Genomic DNA, 14629 nt, shown 5'->3' on the forward strand with positions numbered 1-14629 from the left:
GTGGAAATCCAGTCGCATGTATTCGGACTTTTGGAATGTAATAATAGTTCTTCGTCAACGTCAGCAATATTACCAGTATTTGTACCATGTAAGGAGTCGTCGAACATCTCATCTAATAGTGCAGTCCTAACATCGAAAATTGGAGTATCGGCTGCATTATTGTTGGGGATATTGTGCTGATGATTGAGTTCGTCGTCCTGTACGGTTTGGTGATCTTCCGCTGCAGTGAACAATTATTGGTTGTAATTTGTATCCCTCTCCATTTCAACACTTGGCAGGCCGATTTCCAAAGTCGTAACGCGGAGAGCAGTTTTCTTATGAACTGATATGTACCAATTTACGTCTTCATCTTCAAGTATTTCGGCCAGCGGTATATTCATGTTGGGAACTTTGAACTACAATTCCATTTTTGTGCGTGGATCGAGAACACCAAGTTTGCCGTTCAATCGTAACAATAGTCCGGGTAGTGTAATACTACTCGGCACTAAAATGGAAGTGGTTTTGTCCACAGTCCACTTCCATTCGTCATTCATGTGAACGAACTTTCCCCCATGCGACACGATAAATCTCAAATTATTGTTCATACCTAAAATGTGGGGATTGCAACAAAAAGAATTATGCGCAATCAATATGTCGATTATCTAATAGCATGGAAGTGACACGTTCGAATATTTAAACCTATGCAATAGTACGAGGTCAAATGAAGGGTGTCAAGTGTTTTCAGCTATCCAATTCGACAGTTTAGTTATCTATCTCGACAGTTTCGAAATGTCAAGTTCGACAATTCAACTATCGGAACTGCCGAGAAGTTTCGAATATGTTTGGTAGTAGTAATGGTTATAATCATTTCTCAACTACTACAACTACAACATCACAACCTATTTTTAGAAATAAATGACTGAATGCTTCATTAAATATGGAATACTTCACATTTCCCTAAATATTTTTGGTATGTTTTCCTTCAAAAATTTAATAAAATAAGAATATGATGATTAATAGTAGTGATTATCATGTTGTTTTTAATATTTTAAAAAGAGTAAGCTATTACATAAAAATATAAACAATTCGTAATAACTGACATTTCAAAATAGATGAAGAAGATGGATAAAATAATGTCTTCTTAATCAAGAAGAAAATGGATGAAGAAGATGAATGAAATAAGGGTTTGTTTAACAAGAAATTTGTTTTTTATGTTAACTAGGGTTTTTAAGGATTTTATATTCATTTTTTATTAATTAAATTCGTATTTTACAATATAATATTAATATATTCAATTATAATATACAAATTAAACAATCAAATTACAACATTAATTGTTTTGAAAAACAATCATGAAGGAGCATTAAATGCTCCAAAAAAGTCAAATTAAGGGTAATTTAGACATTTTACAACAGAAAGGACATTTTTGTAAATTTCCCTAAATTAAATTGAACTATAAAGTGAAATATATTTAATTTTTTATGTAGAGTCAATTTTTCATAAATATTTAGCCCTATTTTGGTTTTGAATAAAAATTAGATTTTGATAAAAGTTATGAAAATGTTTGATTGGAAAGTTAATAAAATTGTAGATCTCACGAAATGTGTGATAAAAAATATATTTGAAAAATAATGAATTTTAAAAATTGAGGGTCAAACAGTGACTTAGTGTAAGCGCGAACTAGAAATAGAAGTGGCAGCTCCACTTGTGGCCATATCGTGTCATGGATTTTATGGCATACCAGGCCTGGTCCTCATACAAAAAGAGGGCTATGCTTGGCGTGGACCTTGGCCCAATTTTGATCACAAATGCTTGACGATTGCGGGTCCAGATCCTTTATCGTCAAGCCCAGGTGAATACGACTTTGAGACGCCTACGTCACAGGTCAAACGACATCGTTTCGCTTTCGCAACTACCAATCTCTCTCTTTTCCCGAAACAAGAGCGATAACTCTGAACAGTCCCATTGTTTCACAAAAATGGTGGAGGTGGATTCAGGTTCAACCATAGCTGATGAAGAAGAAAGTACGGAGTCGCCGCCTTCGCCGAAGGTAGCATTTTCCATCAGTTTAATAGAACAGGAGAAAATCCAGTTCCGGCGCCCCAAGTCCGCCGTTCCACCACCACAACACACCCCCTGGTCAATGGTTGCCATCAGAGATTACGGAGACGACAATAAGCACCCAACGATCATCTTCCCTCCAATCAACCACGAGAACCTTCAGATTTCTAAAGATACTCATCGAGTTCACGGCGAATCATCGATAACATCTTCACCGTACAATGATGAATATTCCGAGTCCGATTCATATTCGTATTCCGATTCAGACTCAAACTCAAACTCCTCGGCCACATTTTCTCCGTCCGATTCCAGCGCAGCGAGTGCATCTCTTTCGTCACGAAGTCCCAAGGCTAGGTCGGCAGGTGACATCTCTCTATGGTTCGATTCATGGGTTGAAATACTGCGTTCCAAAGTGAATAATAGCATGAGTCTTATCTGGAATAATTTGGCTTCGACGATGAGGGCCGCGTTGACTTTTCGATCCGCCGCAGTGGCGGCGATGTTGCTAATGTTTCTATATTTCCGGCAGAGGAGGAGATTGAGGGCCCAGGAAGATAGTACAAATCAGCTTATTCGCATTATCAAAGAGAAAGATGAGGTAATTTTCTTCGCTTTCAAACTGTTTGTGAAAAACCCGCATCGAATTTGTGAAATAAGCCCATTATGATATTGATAATTGTTGCATCATTTTGCAGAAAATCAATCGCCTATTGGATCAAATTGCAGGGATGAATCAAGCTTTGCTAGCATTTCATAGAGTTCCCAGTAGCACCAGCACTTGAGCCAATCCATGCATTGACCTATTGGCCTTGGTCATGCTCTTTATATTTTGGAGAAGAGTGATATTTTTTAGCGAATTGGTGATAAAACATCAGTCTAGGTGTCATTAAATAATAGGCTAAATTTCGTCGAATCTACCACATTAGTGCCAGAATGCTTACTGGCATACAACCATGTTAGTAACCAGAAAATGTCTATTCTTCTTTAGAGACCAAGCAGGAGTGTGTAACATAGTGTTGTCTAATCGAGTTCTATATGTTGTTCGAGCTCCCTAGATATAGCCTAGATTTTTATTCAAGACTCGTATAATTTAGGACTTGTTTGACAAGATTTTTGCTTTTACTTTTTGTAGAAGATTTGTCTGGTAAAGATACCTTAAATTTTCTTTAAAAGCTCTTCTCATCGTGAGATGTCCATGGTAATGTCTAGAAACATGTAAGGCACATCTCATTCAAAATAATTAAAGATTTAATTTAATTTAATTTTTTTTATTCTTTAGTTTTATCCAGTTTAACGTACTGGCAATCGTCCTGTGCCAAGAGTTTCATCAAGATATAGACTATGCTAAAATTTTCCACCAAAATTGAAATTCAATACCAAACAAGGAAAAATACATAATGTCAATATCAACGAGTTTTTGAAACTATAAAATTCTGCAGCCGGTCTAGTGTTTTGAATTCATAACTTAAATCAAGCATTTAACATAACACAATTTTGCTTACATCTGTAGCTTTTGTATGTTATTTCATTACAATCCTCCAACCCACTCAATCTCTGAAATGTTTTTCCAAGCCAGTCCTCCAGAAAAAGATAAGAATTATCGACCTGTCTTAATTTAAGCTGACTGAACTGATAAAGAACCAAAAATTAAGAAAAGAAAATGTTCCACTTTGAATAACCTTGTGAAAAAGTAAGAGAGTTCCTGTCCATGTCTCTACGGCTTTACATAAATATTATAACAACCTGTGACGCTTCAGAACATGATCATCGTACAATCTTGAGCTGATGATTCTTGATCGCTCATCTGAAATTAACTGGGTACTGCAAAAACAATACATGCAATTAAGGCAGAATGCAAATCATCGATCAACAAATTATTAATCGACCATGATTTATCAAACAATAACATAACAGCATTACAGTCGAGAAGGGAGGATGCCTTTATAGGTCTAAGGCGAGTGTGAGTAGGACACATGAGTTTGGTTCATTTCATACCAGAGAAGCCTATGTATGAACAAGGATTAATTTTACTTCCCCATGTAGCTACTCTGACTTTGGGAGGGGAGATTATAGACACCTTTCCATACTTTGTATCTGGAGTACTTCCTTTATTTTCCTCTACAGTATTGGATTAAAGGAGATGGAGGGAATTGTTCTAAGGTTGTAGACTATTGAACAAATCGATATAATTCATAAACGACAAACTTTTCCTTTTCAGCCACTCCCAGGTAAATAAATACAAACACAGCTGCCAATCTCACTCTCGAACTGTGTCTCTTCAACAACTATTGTAGCTACCCACGCAAATTCAACCTCAAATTCAAATGAACCAACACAACCACTGCACAAATAGATCTCATACTCGGATATCTAATAAAATCAAGCTCTATCACATTCAAGGCTTCAGCCTTATATCCCATTATCCCCAAAAATTTAAAAATTATATGCAATTTTCAATGTACAATGAATAGCAAGGGCAAGAGTGAAAGAGTAAATCTAACCAAATGAAAACAGTACCTACTTCCCACAACTGCAAAGTAGTATACTCTTTTGTGATAGGTATTTAACACTAGATTAGAAGGTAAATTATTTTTATCCCAAATCCATATAATGCAAGTTCTTGTGATATAGCAGCATGCTTTACAAAGAAATGCATAGTATTGTTGATAATCAGAGTACCATGATGATAATGTCAGATAAAATAGCAACACATTATGAGTTCAGTTTAATTAATTGTATATAGCCATGCAGCAGTTACCAAAATTATAGTCTACCAAAGACCAAATTTGAAACTGGAAATTGCAATACATACACAGTGTTGCTCACTGAAGACAGTATAGTAGCTAGCTCCTAGATCCACTGCTCGGATGCACTGAATGCCGAATATCAAACTGATCTACATTCACCAAAGGAGTAACAGTCTCATTCCGGATCCTCTTAATATTGGGGCTCACCAAGCCTCTATGCCTAAACCCATACAAGTTCAGCACTTGATTATCCGCAAAGTTGAAAGCCCTTTCCATACTCTTCAAGCACCTCTCGACCGGATAATCTCCATAGCTTCCACAAGGCTTACAACCTACAAAATGTGTCACAAATGGCCACCTCTCATCGCCCAAACCTGGATGATACTTCTCAATCATCTCCTCGTACCGATCCACCAAACCTGCCCAATATCCATGCAAATAATACGAATTCTCAACAAAAACCTTGTCCATCCACTGATCCTTCTGAGAAATCAGCAAGTATATCAATGCAGACTGATCGTCAGCCTCAAATGCTGGCCGACCCTTCAAATTTGCAGTCAATATCTTTCCGGCTTCCTCTCGAATTGGACCTTTTGGTCCCATTGGCGCCCAAGTATCCAACAAATCCAAAGACCACTGACAATTCCTGAACAAGAAACTACCTGTGTTCAATGCGATCCATGACTTCTGATCAAACAACAAATCGGGGTACCCGTGGATAACCATATTGTAATCATTGTACTTCGAAACAGGTATCTCAAAAACCATATCAGTAAACAGAGCATCACTATCCATCCACCAAATCCACTCAACTTCAGGATGAGATAACATTAGCCTCCTTATCAACGGCAACTTCGCCCAATACCCCGCCATTTCCATATCCAAATGGGCCATATTATACACAGTTTCTATCCCGTGAATTCTACAGTAATCAATCTTATTCTTAATAGCCTTCAATAAGTAATGATCTCCTATAGCATTATCACAAGGGTTTGGGGGAGAGCCAGTAACAAGTAAGATCCGGGGTTTGCCATTAACATAATTGGGGAATTGAGGGTTTTTCTGAAGCCATACCTTCCGGTCTTCATCCCATGTATTAATTCTAGGCCCAAGAGTATAAGTAACATTAGGGTTCAAGAATTCTTCAGTTGGGTCATCCGGGTCTGTTGGGTCCTTATCAGACCGGATCTCGGCCAGGATCCGGTTCGTCTCTTCAATTAAGTGCTGGTTCTCAACGTCCGCCTCGGAGGAAACGAGGCTTCCAAGCCCTATTGTACCACGCAGTACGAGGATTGTTACAAATCCACAGAGGATTGTTATCTTGATGTTGTTAAAAGTCTTCTGGATCTGCCGGCCACGGGGGATTACAGAGGCGGCGCGTCCACGAACTCCGTTGGCGGAAACGGTTGTCGGCAGCCCGCCGGATGCTCTCTTTTGAGGAGTAAACGTACTTTCCGAACCCATCAATTAAAAAAGCCTCTGTATATTGTGTATATGGGTTTTTGAGTTCAACCCTTAATTTATCTATCAAATATGGCTACTGCCCAGTACCCACCTAGTGTAGATTTGCCTGTGTATGCATTTGTGTGTATATAATAGAGAGAAGAATGGGGATGTCTATTTAGAGAGAAAGTGAAGAACAAGTATATAAACAGCACCGACTTGAATTGTGTTTTTTCTTATGTCTGATTCATCCATATTGTTTATCAATTTTGATGGAGTGAAGGTGAAATTTTGTAATGCAAATCCCGCTGTACACGGGCTGGATTTAACGCGTACAGCTCAAGCCATGTTCAAGCTGTTTTGAGGTTTTTCATGTTTTTCTAGGTCTTACTTTTGAGCAATGTTATTAAGCCAGTTTGGCCTCCGTTCTTTTTCATTTTTATTTTTTTTATCTCTTATTTACAATCACACAATATTACTTAAAATAATATTACACGTAAATCGAAAATATTTCATTCTTTTTCAATCACACATCCTTAAAAAAAACACTATTCCAAATATCAAAATTTGAAAAAAAAAAAAAAAGTGTGAGCCAAACGGGGGCTCAATCAATTGCACGACGTCTAACGTGACAATTAGATGACATTTATTTAATTTACAAATTTAAATGATTCATTTAATTGGATCTATAAAAAATAATTACCTAAACTGATGCTTGATAACGTTATTCTTTGAAAAACACTACTTGTCTAGGGCTACATGAATTCTGGATAGACGAGGTGGCCCTGGACATATAGCAGGCCTCTTACTTTTTACTACTTTTTTCTTGTTTCTTTCTTTTCTTGAAATTCATTTTCGGCAACACAATTTAGAGAAAATAGCGTATTCATACTTGCTTGATTTGAATAGTATTCATGACTCTCCACGACTTTATTAAGTGGATAAATTCGTACATGTACACATGTAGTGATCATATCTATCAAGTGGATAAATTTGTAATTTGCGTTATGGCCGGGTTTGGATTGGATTTGGTACTTTTGAAGAAAAATTGGTGGACTTGGACAATGGTTGTGTTGTATCGTGGTTGCATATTGAAAATTTGATTCGCTAACAAGATCACATTGAAGAATGAGTTTTAGTCTAATTTAAAAGAATAATGTTATTTGCAATCGCTTATCACCCTAGTCTTCATATGTGACATACATATGACGATTAGTGATTTGATACATTAATATGATAGTTTTTATTACCTATATAATAAATTAATAATCATCACATGTATGCCACGTAAGGTGTTCAGGAAATTATTATTTCGATTTAAATTTTGTAGGTGTATGGTTCATAACAAGTAATAAAGTGAAATGAAGAGTTCCGAATGTCGTCTCAGAGAGTTTGAGTTAGCTTAATTTTACCTATCTAGACCTTAACCGAAACAAAATTGTCAAACGTGGTATTCGTAACTTGACTATATATAAACTAGATTATGTATGCACCTGTTAATGAATTAAATGAAATTAGAATGCAAAGTGATGTTTGAATTACAAGTTTGTTAAATTTAATTAATGAACAGTGCACTAGGATTGTGAATCCCCATGCAACGATCTCTTTCACCCTAGTTCTATAAATTGACAACATGCTTAAAGCTTTGAAGAATCAATGTTCCTATCCTATCCAACAATCTCTCTCGAGTAATGTTGAACCTACTATCATACATGACCCTATTATGTTTCTATGACGGATACGAACATATAAGAATACATGAGGTTTTGTGAACATTTAGAAATTCACGCAGGGTATAGCGATATATCTCTATCCCCTAGGCCCTATCGAACCCTAAGATGGTTTATACCTTGTCGAACATATTTCCCTTCTCTTGAATGCATGAAAAAAGCTACCAAACTCACATAATCACGTGCACATAATCATGTAAGAATTTAATTGCATATAAACTATTTAAAATTCAAAAAACTGTTCTTTTGCCAATATTGTAAAACTAGAAATCAAAAGTTTACATTACAAGGTTCATTATTCTCCTAGTACATAAATTCCTAGCCTAACATGAAGAAAGAAATAAAACACAAAGAAAATTTAAGATACGACATCACCAGGTTAATATTCTACTTGAATCTTCGCGTAATCCCGTCGATCTTCGTGTTTTTCCTCGTGTTTTGTGGCTCAAAATTTCCTTCAATATGTGTTCTTGTGTCTTCCACGCATTTCCCCTTTCAATTGATGGCTTTAGGGCTTTTATATCTTTCCCGCGACTTGTTTCCATATGAGTTTGAAGTAGAAACAGAAACTGAGAATCTAACGACAAAAATCAATCATGGGATTGCATGGTTTAGTGAAATGGCCCTCTTGCTTCTCTGTCTTCCACCATGTGACCGCATGGTGAGGACCATCTTTCAAACATGTCGTTTTGATCCTCTATTTGCAATCTCGTGTGTTTTGACTTCTTCTCTCATTCTCTTTTCTCCCGATACTTCAAATCTTCAACCAATTAGTCATTGATCATTCAACATCTTTGTTTATGCCTTCATTTCATCTTTCGATTATTTGCACTTTGGTTCCTGAACTTTCATTTTGGCCATTTTTCACATTTTTTTTGAATTTCGTCGTATCCACCAATGTAGTCCTGCAAAATGAAATTGGATAAAGTTAAGCTATAATTCAAATGCTTTAATCAACAATTAGCCATGTTTTGTGGCCGAATAAGTATGTAAAAATGCACTTATTGTAGGGCATCTACGATAATGAGTGACTGCAAATGACAATATTCTATTTAAAAATGGTTCCATGTTTCACGGGCATCTTATTGATCAAAATGGTAGGATCAAGTCCATATTTGAGCACCATTTTCTGGGAAAATGTGTTTTGAAATAGTGATTTTTTTTAAAGAATATTTGATTAAGAAAAAGGGAAAAGTTTTAAGTTTACTGTAAAATTATTTTATAAAAGAATGTACGGTTGACAATGAGTTTCAAAAAAAAAAATGGAACTCAAACAAGAGCTAAGAATTTCAATTGGGATTGACTCAACCTAGATAAATTCATTTCTTTTTGCCTAAGTCTACTGCGTTCATTTATTATCTCACTTGAAGTTTCTTTTATTTTCCTCTTTTCTGTTCCTCTTGAATTTATTTTCGTTAGTGAAATCTAGAAAAGTTTCGTTCATTCATACTAATTCGAATTGGAATATTAGGTGGGTTTTGGAGAAAATTTGGATATTGTCCAGAACCCGTCGAATTGTGATCATGTATAATTTTTATAACTTTTTTTTTTATAACTTTTCGCGCGGGTTAGTCGCTAACAATTAAAAAGAGATCAGATGATTGTGTAAGAGACAAACCTCTTGAGACAAAGTCCCAAAAAGGGGTGTTTTTATTGGCGATGACTTTACAATTGGAAAATAAAAGCAGAATGCCTCCAAGGGGCGCAAGCACACGAGTTACTGAAAAGAAGTGTTTAAATCTAAACTAAAAAATTGAAAGTTACATATTCTCTGTTTGAGAGTGTTTGATTCGGGGTCCTTTGCTCTATGTCTTTTCTTCCTTTTATACTCCCTGGATGATCTCTTCGTGATCAACCGCTTAAAAACTGCTTGATCGCTCTATAACTGTCCACTTTCCTCGTAGTGGCCAACTTGTCATGGAACTGCCTTCTCTAACTGCTGCCGTTACTTTTTGTCATTCAACCATCTTCAATTGAATTCCTTGAATCGTGGAACGTGATAGGGCTACTCAATAACTGCTTCATTTACCGCACCTTTGAGTAACCATAACATCTTACGTTTGCTAAGATCCTGGGCGACTCGAAGGTTTGGAAGAGAACAGGGGCACAGTTCTGGGCGACTGCATGGCAATCCATTCGCTCAACTCTTGAGCGACTTGTAACTTTGGACGATGGTATTACCGCGTTCATGGGCTTCCCTATTTGGGCCTTTATCCTGCATTACCTGATTGGGTCGTTCTTTGGGCTATTTGATTTTGGGGATCTTCCAATTGAGCTTCATTCCTTGGGCTATTCGACTTGGGCTGAACTTTTTGTGTGTCAACAATAACTCAGGTGTCCAAATTTCGCCTGATAATCTTGAGGAGTGGCAGTCTTCCCCCTGGTTCGTCCCCAGGTAAATTCGGATGCGATCACAACTTATACACACTTGGGCCGGACATTTGGAATGCGGTTCTCCTCCCTGTAAACCTCCCTTTACAATGTACGAACAGGATCTCCGAAAGGGGCGACAAAGCACGTCATAACTTTACCTCTACAAGACAACTGCCGCTAGCAAGATTTCCTTGAAGAATGACTAATGCTCTTCGTAACGATGTAGCGTTTCATGGATTTTTTATTGATCAGAATTGTAAAGGTTAAGAATTTCAAATAAGGTGAAGTGGTGAACTCAAATGAGACAAATTAGTTTCTGTTGTAAAATTAACGTGATTTGTGCAATTAACTATCAATTATAAACATGAATCAAATAAAATAAATATGAGAATAGAGTTAGGAAAGTTGGCTTAAGAGAGTAACGATAACCACTGTCTTAAAGTTGTGTGGCCTCCCCTTCGTACGAGTACTTTCAGCACTGCACGATTTCAAGATAAAACCCTTATAGATCGCAACCAATTCTCCTCCTATGGACACTACCACAGGGAGAGAAAGAACAAGTCTTTATCAATTTCTAAAGTTTATAGAAGATAATAAAATGACTAGAGTGTGGTATGAAAAGACTAGAGATGATTTTTGTTTTTACTTTTTTTTTTTTTTTTTGTGTGTGGGTCAAAGAATGTGAAATTCACACCTTTTTATAGTAGAAAATTCAACCATCTCATAATGAAAATTAATAAAATTCAACATAGGTTACAATATAATAATTGGTTTTAATATTTTATATTGAATCTAAAATTAAAACAAAACTGAAAAATAAAAAAACTAAAATTGAAAACTTGATTTTAAAAAAATGAAAACTGAAATTTTAAGATCATATTGAAAGTTTTATAACTTATTTTCCAACAATCCCCCACAAGTTTTAAAACTTTCAAAATAATTATATATATGTATATAGTGATAATATTATATTGTGTAATGGGTGTAGGTGTCTTTTGGACTTGAACCTCACTTAATGATAACAATTTTCATTTGAAGGAGCCATAATGGACTAAACCTTGAATTATGTCACTTTAACCAAATTTCAATTGCTCCACACACAATATCAATTTAGGATCAGTTCATAGCAGGTAGCGCTATTAATGGGCATACGCTCTTATCTTGATTCTAGTAAAAGTCTCTGAGAAATAGCCCAATCCCATAGTCACGGTCTCATGACAACTCTTATATAGATGAGTCCTCCAAGAATGCGTGTGACCCACACCTAGCGAGAATTCTCGAATCAGTACTCATTTAGGGTTAAACCCTTCCTAACATCACAAGCATAGCATTATCACCATAGGAATGAGCACAAAATATAGTGCTATTATGAGTCACGCAGTGCGGGTTGTTTCTATCACATTAAACATTCTTCATGGGATTTTCAATCACAAATGTTGGTTTACTTCCGGAGGTGACTCCCTTACGGGCTTAAGCCCATCCACTCGATGATTCATTAACGCCCTTTTTAGATAAAGCTTTGATTAAGTTATCTGATAAATTCTTTCCAGATCTTACGAAATTGAGAGAAATCACATTTCTCTTAAGTAAGGCCTTAATTGACTTAAATCTTGCTTGAATATGCCTATTCATCTTCTTATTTGAGTGAGATTGATTTACAAGCTCTATTACTACTTTACAGTCACAATGTATTAAAATAGTTGGAATTGACTTACTTATTAATGGTATATCTAATAATAAACCTCTAAACCACTCAGCATTAGTACATGTTGTATCTAATGCTATTAATTATGACTCTAAAGTACTCCTAGAGATAATCTTTTATCTTTTTGAACCCCAAGATATGGTCGTACCACCTAGCATAAATATATATCAAGTGGTAAACTTAATATCTAAATTATCAGCTATTCAGTTTGCATCGCTATATCCTTCAATAACATTTGGAAAGTTTTTATGGTTTATAGAATAATCTAATGTACCTCGGAGATATTTAAGTACTCTCTTCAGAGCGTTCCAATGTTCTTTATATGGATTGTTAGTATATCTACTAAGTCTCCCAATAGCAAAGGTTATATCATGTCTTGTCCTATTTTCTATGTACAATAAAGATCCAATAATTTGAAAATATTCAAATTGCGAAATTGGTTCACCTAAATTCTTCTTCAAATGTATATTTGAATCATATGAAGTGGAAACTGGTTTATTGTCATAATGTCCAAAATTTTCCAACATTTTTTTAATAGAATTAGACTGATTTAGTGAAATTCCTTCAGATGTTTTTTCCTTAACTTCATTCCCAGAATTACATGAGTTTTTCCCAAATCTTTCATTTCAACATTCTTTGACAAATAACTCTTTACATCACTAACAAATCCTAAATTTGTCCCAAATATTAATATGTCATCTACATATAAATAAAGTATCACATGCTCGTTGTTATCTTCTTTGCAATATACACACTTGTCATGTGTATTAATTTTAAATCCATAATTTAGTATAACTCTATTAAACTTCTCATGCCACTGTTTATTAGCTTGTTTTAATCCATATAAAGACTTCATTAATTTACATACTCTATGTTTCTGTCCTTTGACTTTAAATCCTTCTGGTTGTTACATATATATTTTTTCATTCAAATCACCATTAAAAATGATGTCTTAACGTCCTTTTGATGAATGATCAATATATGAATACTACTTAATGCTGACAATGTTTTAATAGTAGTTATTCCAACAACAGGAGAATATGTATCAAAATAATCAACTCAATCTTTTTGGGTAAATCTTTTAACTACTAACTTCGCTTTATATTTATCCATACTTCTATTAGGTTTCAACTTCTTTTTAAATGCCCATTTACATCGTATTATTTTACTACCTTGAGGTAACATCACATAAAATCCAAGTATTATTTTGTATAATTGACTCGTACTCTTCATTGATAAAGGAAATAGTGGTCAACAGCCGGTTGACCCGGCCATTTTTCCAAAGAGGCCTTTGACCAGTTAAAAAAAAAGCAAAAATATTTAAAACTTTGAAAACCAACAAAAATCAAGAGAAACCCAATTTTACCCTTACCTTTCGAATAAGAAGCAGAAGCCAGTTAAGGAGAGTGGAAAAGTACTGTAGCACTGTCGACCCAATCACTGACAAAAAAGGAAAAACAGGAGACCCAGTTGGTCATTTCTCTCTGAAGAAGGTAAGATTTTTGTACCCAAAAAAAAAATCATGTTTTTATTTTTATTTTTGGAAAAAAGCATGATTTTATATATATGTGTTGAGAAATCCTCGTGTAAATGTGGAATTTGGGTAAGAATATTGTTTGGGAAGGGAAAAATGGAGTGGAGATCGCCGGAAATGAAGTTTTCCGACGATCTCCAGGGCAAAAAACAACAGGGGCTGGCTGGGCACGCCGTCCGGATCGCCCAGACCATCTGGGCGCCAAGTCCCAGTTGATTGGGCACCTGGGCCGCCCGTTATTTTGGGCCGCGAGCCTAAATTTTTTTTAATTTTCGTAACTATTGAAGTTAATTAAATAATTATTAGTTGCTTATATTGTGTTCTCTAATATGTAATTATTTATTCGAATTGCTTAATTTGAATTTGAATGTATATTATGTATTTAAAATTATTTATTGGAAATGTAAGATATAAATGTTTTATTATTTATCAAAATATTTATTAGTTGCTAATTTAGATTAATTAATTATTTTATATTAAGTAATAGTAAAATAATTAAAAGAAATAATATAATATTAAATAAGTAATATATATAAAGAATTTAAATAAATATTTAAACATTTGTAAAATAATAAAAATAAGCAATTAAATTTGAAAATTAAAATAGCAAAAAAATAATTTTTTGCAAAGAAATTAAAATAAATTTGTAAATATGAAATGAGCATTATGCGTAAATAATTAAAATAAGTTTTAAAAATTCATTAAAAATGAAAAAAGTAAATTAAGTGTTAGAAAAATAATTAAAATATTAAAATAAACGATCAAAACAAGTGTTATTAAAATAATTAATTACGTGTTAATTAAGTAATATGCATAAAGAATTTAAATAAATATATAAACATTTGTAAAATAATAAAAATAAATAATTAAATTAGGAAATGAAAATGTTAATCAAATTAATTTTTTACGAAGCAATTAAAATAAATTTGTAAATATGAAATAAGCAATATGCGTAAAGAATTAAAATAAGTGTTTAAACATTAATTAAAAATGAAAAAGTAAATTAAGTGTTAGAAAAATAATTAAAATAAGCAATTAAAATACTAAAAGAAACGAT

At 34.4% G+C, this 14629-nt stretch overlaps 2 protein-coding genes across 2 annotated transcripts; one reads left to right on the plus strand and one right to left on the minus strand.

Annotated features, from left to right (window-relative positions):
- The first annotated feature begins 378 nt into the window (after positions 1 to 378).
- LOC111366930 lies at positions 379 to 3167 on the plus strand. Its single transcript, XM_022987612.1, has 3 exons — positions 379 to 498; positions 1811 to 2638; positions 2736 to 3167. Exons 1-3 carry the CDS (start codon positions 379 to 381, stop codon positions 2820 to 2822), a joined length of 1035 nt encoding a protein of 344 aa, XP_022843380.1. The 3' UTR covers positions 2823 to 3167.
- Positions 3168 to 3485: 318 nt separating this feature from the next.
- On the minus strand, positions 3486 to 6617 carry LOC111367983 (probable xyloglucan 6-xylosyltransferase 5). Its single transcript, XM_022989141.1, has 2 exons — positions 4853 to 6617; positions 3486 to 3861 (listed from the first exon to the last, which is right to left on the minus strand). Exon 1 carries the CDS (start codon positions 6249 to 6251, stop codon positions 4884 to 4886), a length of 1368 nt encoding a protein of 455 aa, XP_022844909.1. The 5' UTR covers positions 6252 to 6617; the 3' UTR covers positions 3486 to 3861; positions 4853 to 4883.
- Positions 6618 to 14629: the final 8012 nt, after the last annotated feature.

Source organism: Olea europaea, chromosome 18, assembly GCF_002742605.1.
Source record: "Olea europaea var. sylvestris chromosome 18, O_europaea_v1, whole genome shotgun sequence".
Classification (NCBI taxonomy): Eukaryota; Viridiplantae; Streptophyta; class Magnoliopsida; order Lamiales; family Oleaceae; genus Olea; species Olea europaea.

Bases quoted from the DNA above. Each gene is read 5' to 3' on its own strand.
- LOC111367983 (XM_022989141.1), bottom strand. From the start codon at position 6,251: ATGGGTTCGGAAAGTACGTTTACTCCTCAAAAGAGAGCATCCGGCGGG.
- LOC111366930 (XM_022987612.1), top strand. From the start codon at position 379: ATGTTGGGAACTTTGAACTACAATTCCATTTTTGTGCGTGGATCGAGA. The intron at 499-1,810 runs GTTTTGTCCACA...TTGCGGGTCCAG, and splicing joins TCGGCACTAAAATGGAAGTG to ATCCTTTATCGTCAAGCCCA. The intron at 2,639-2,735 runs GTAATTTTCTTC...ATCATTTTGCAG, and splicing joins TTATCAAAGAGAAAGATGAG to AAAATCAATCGCCTATTGGA.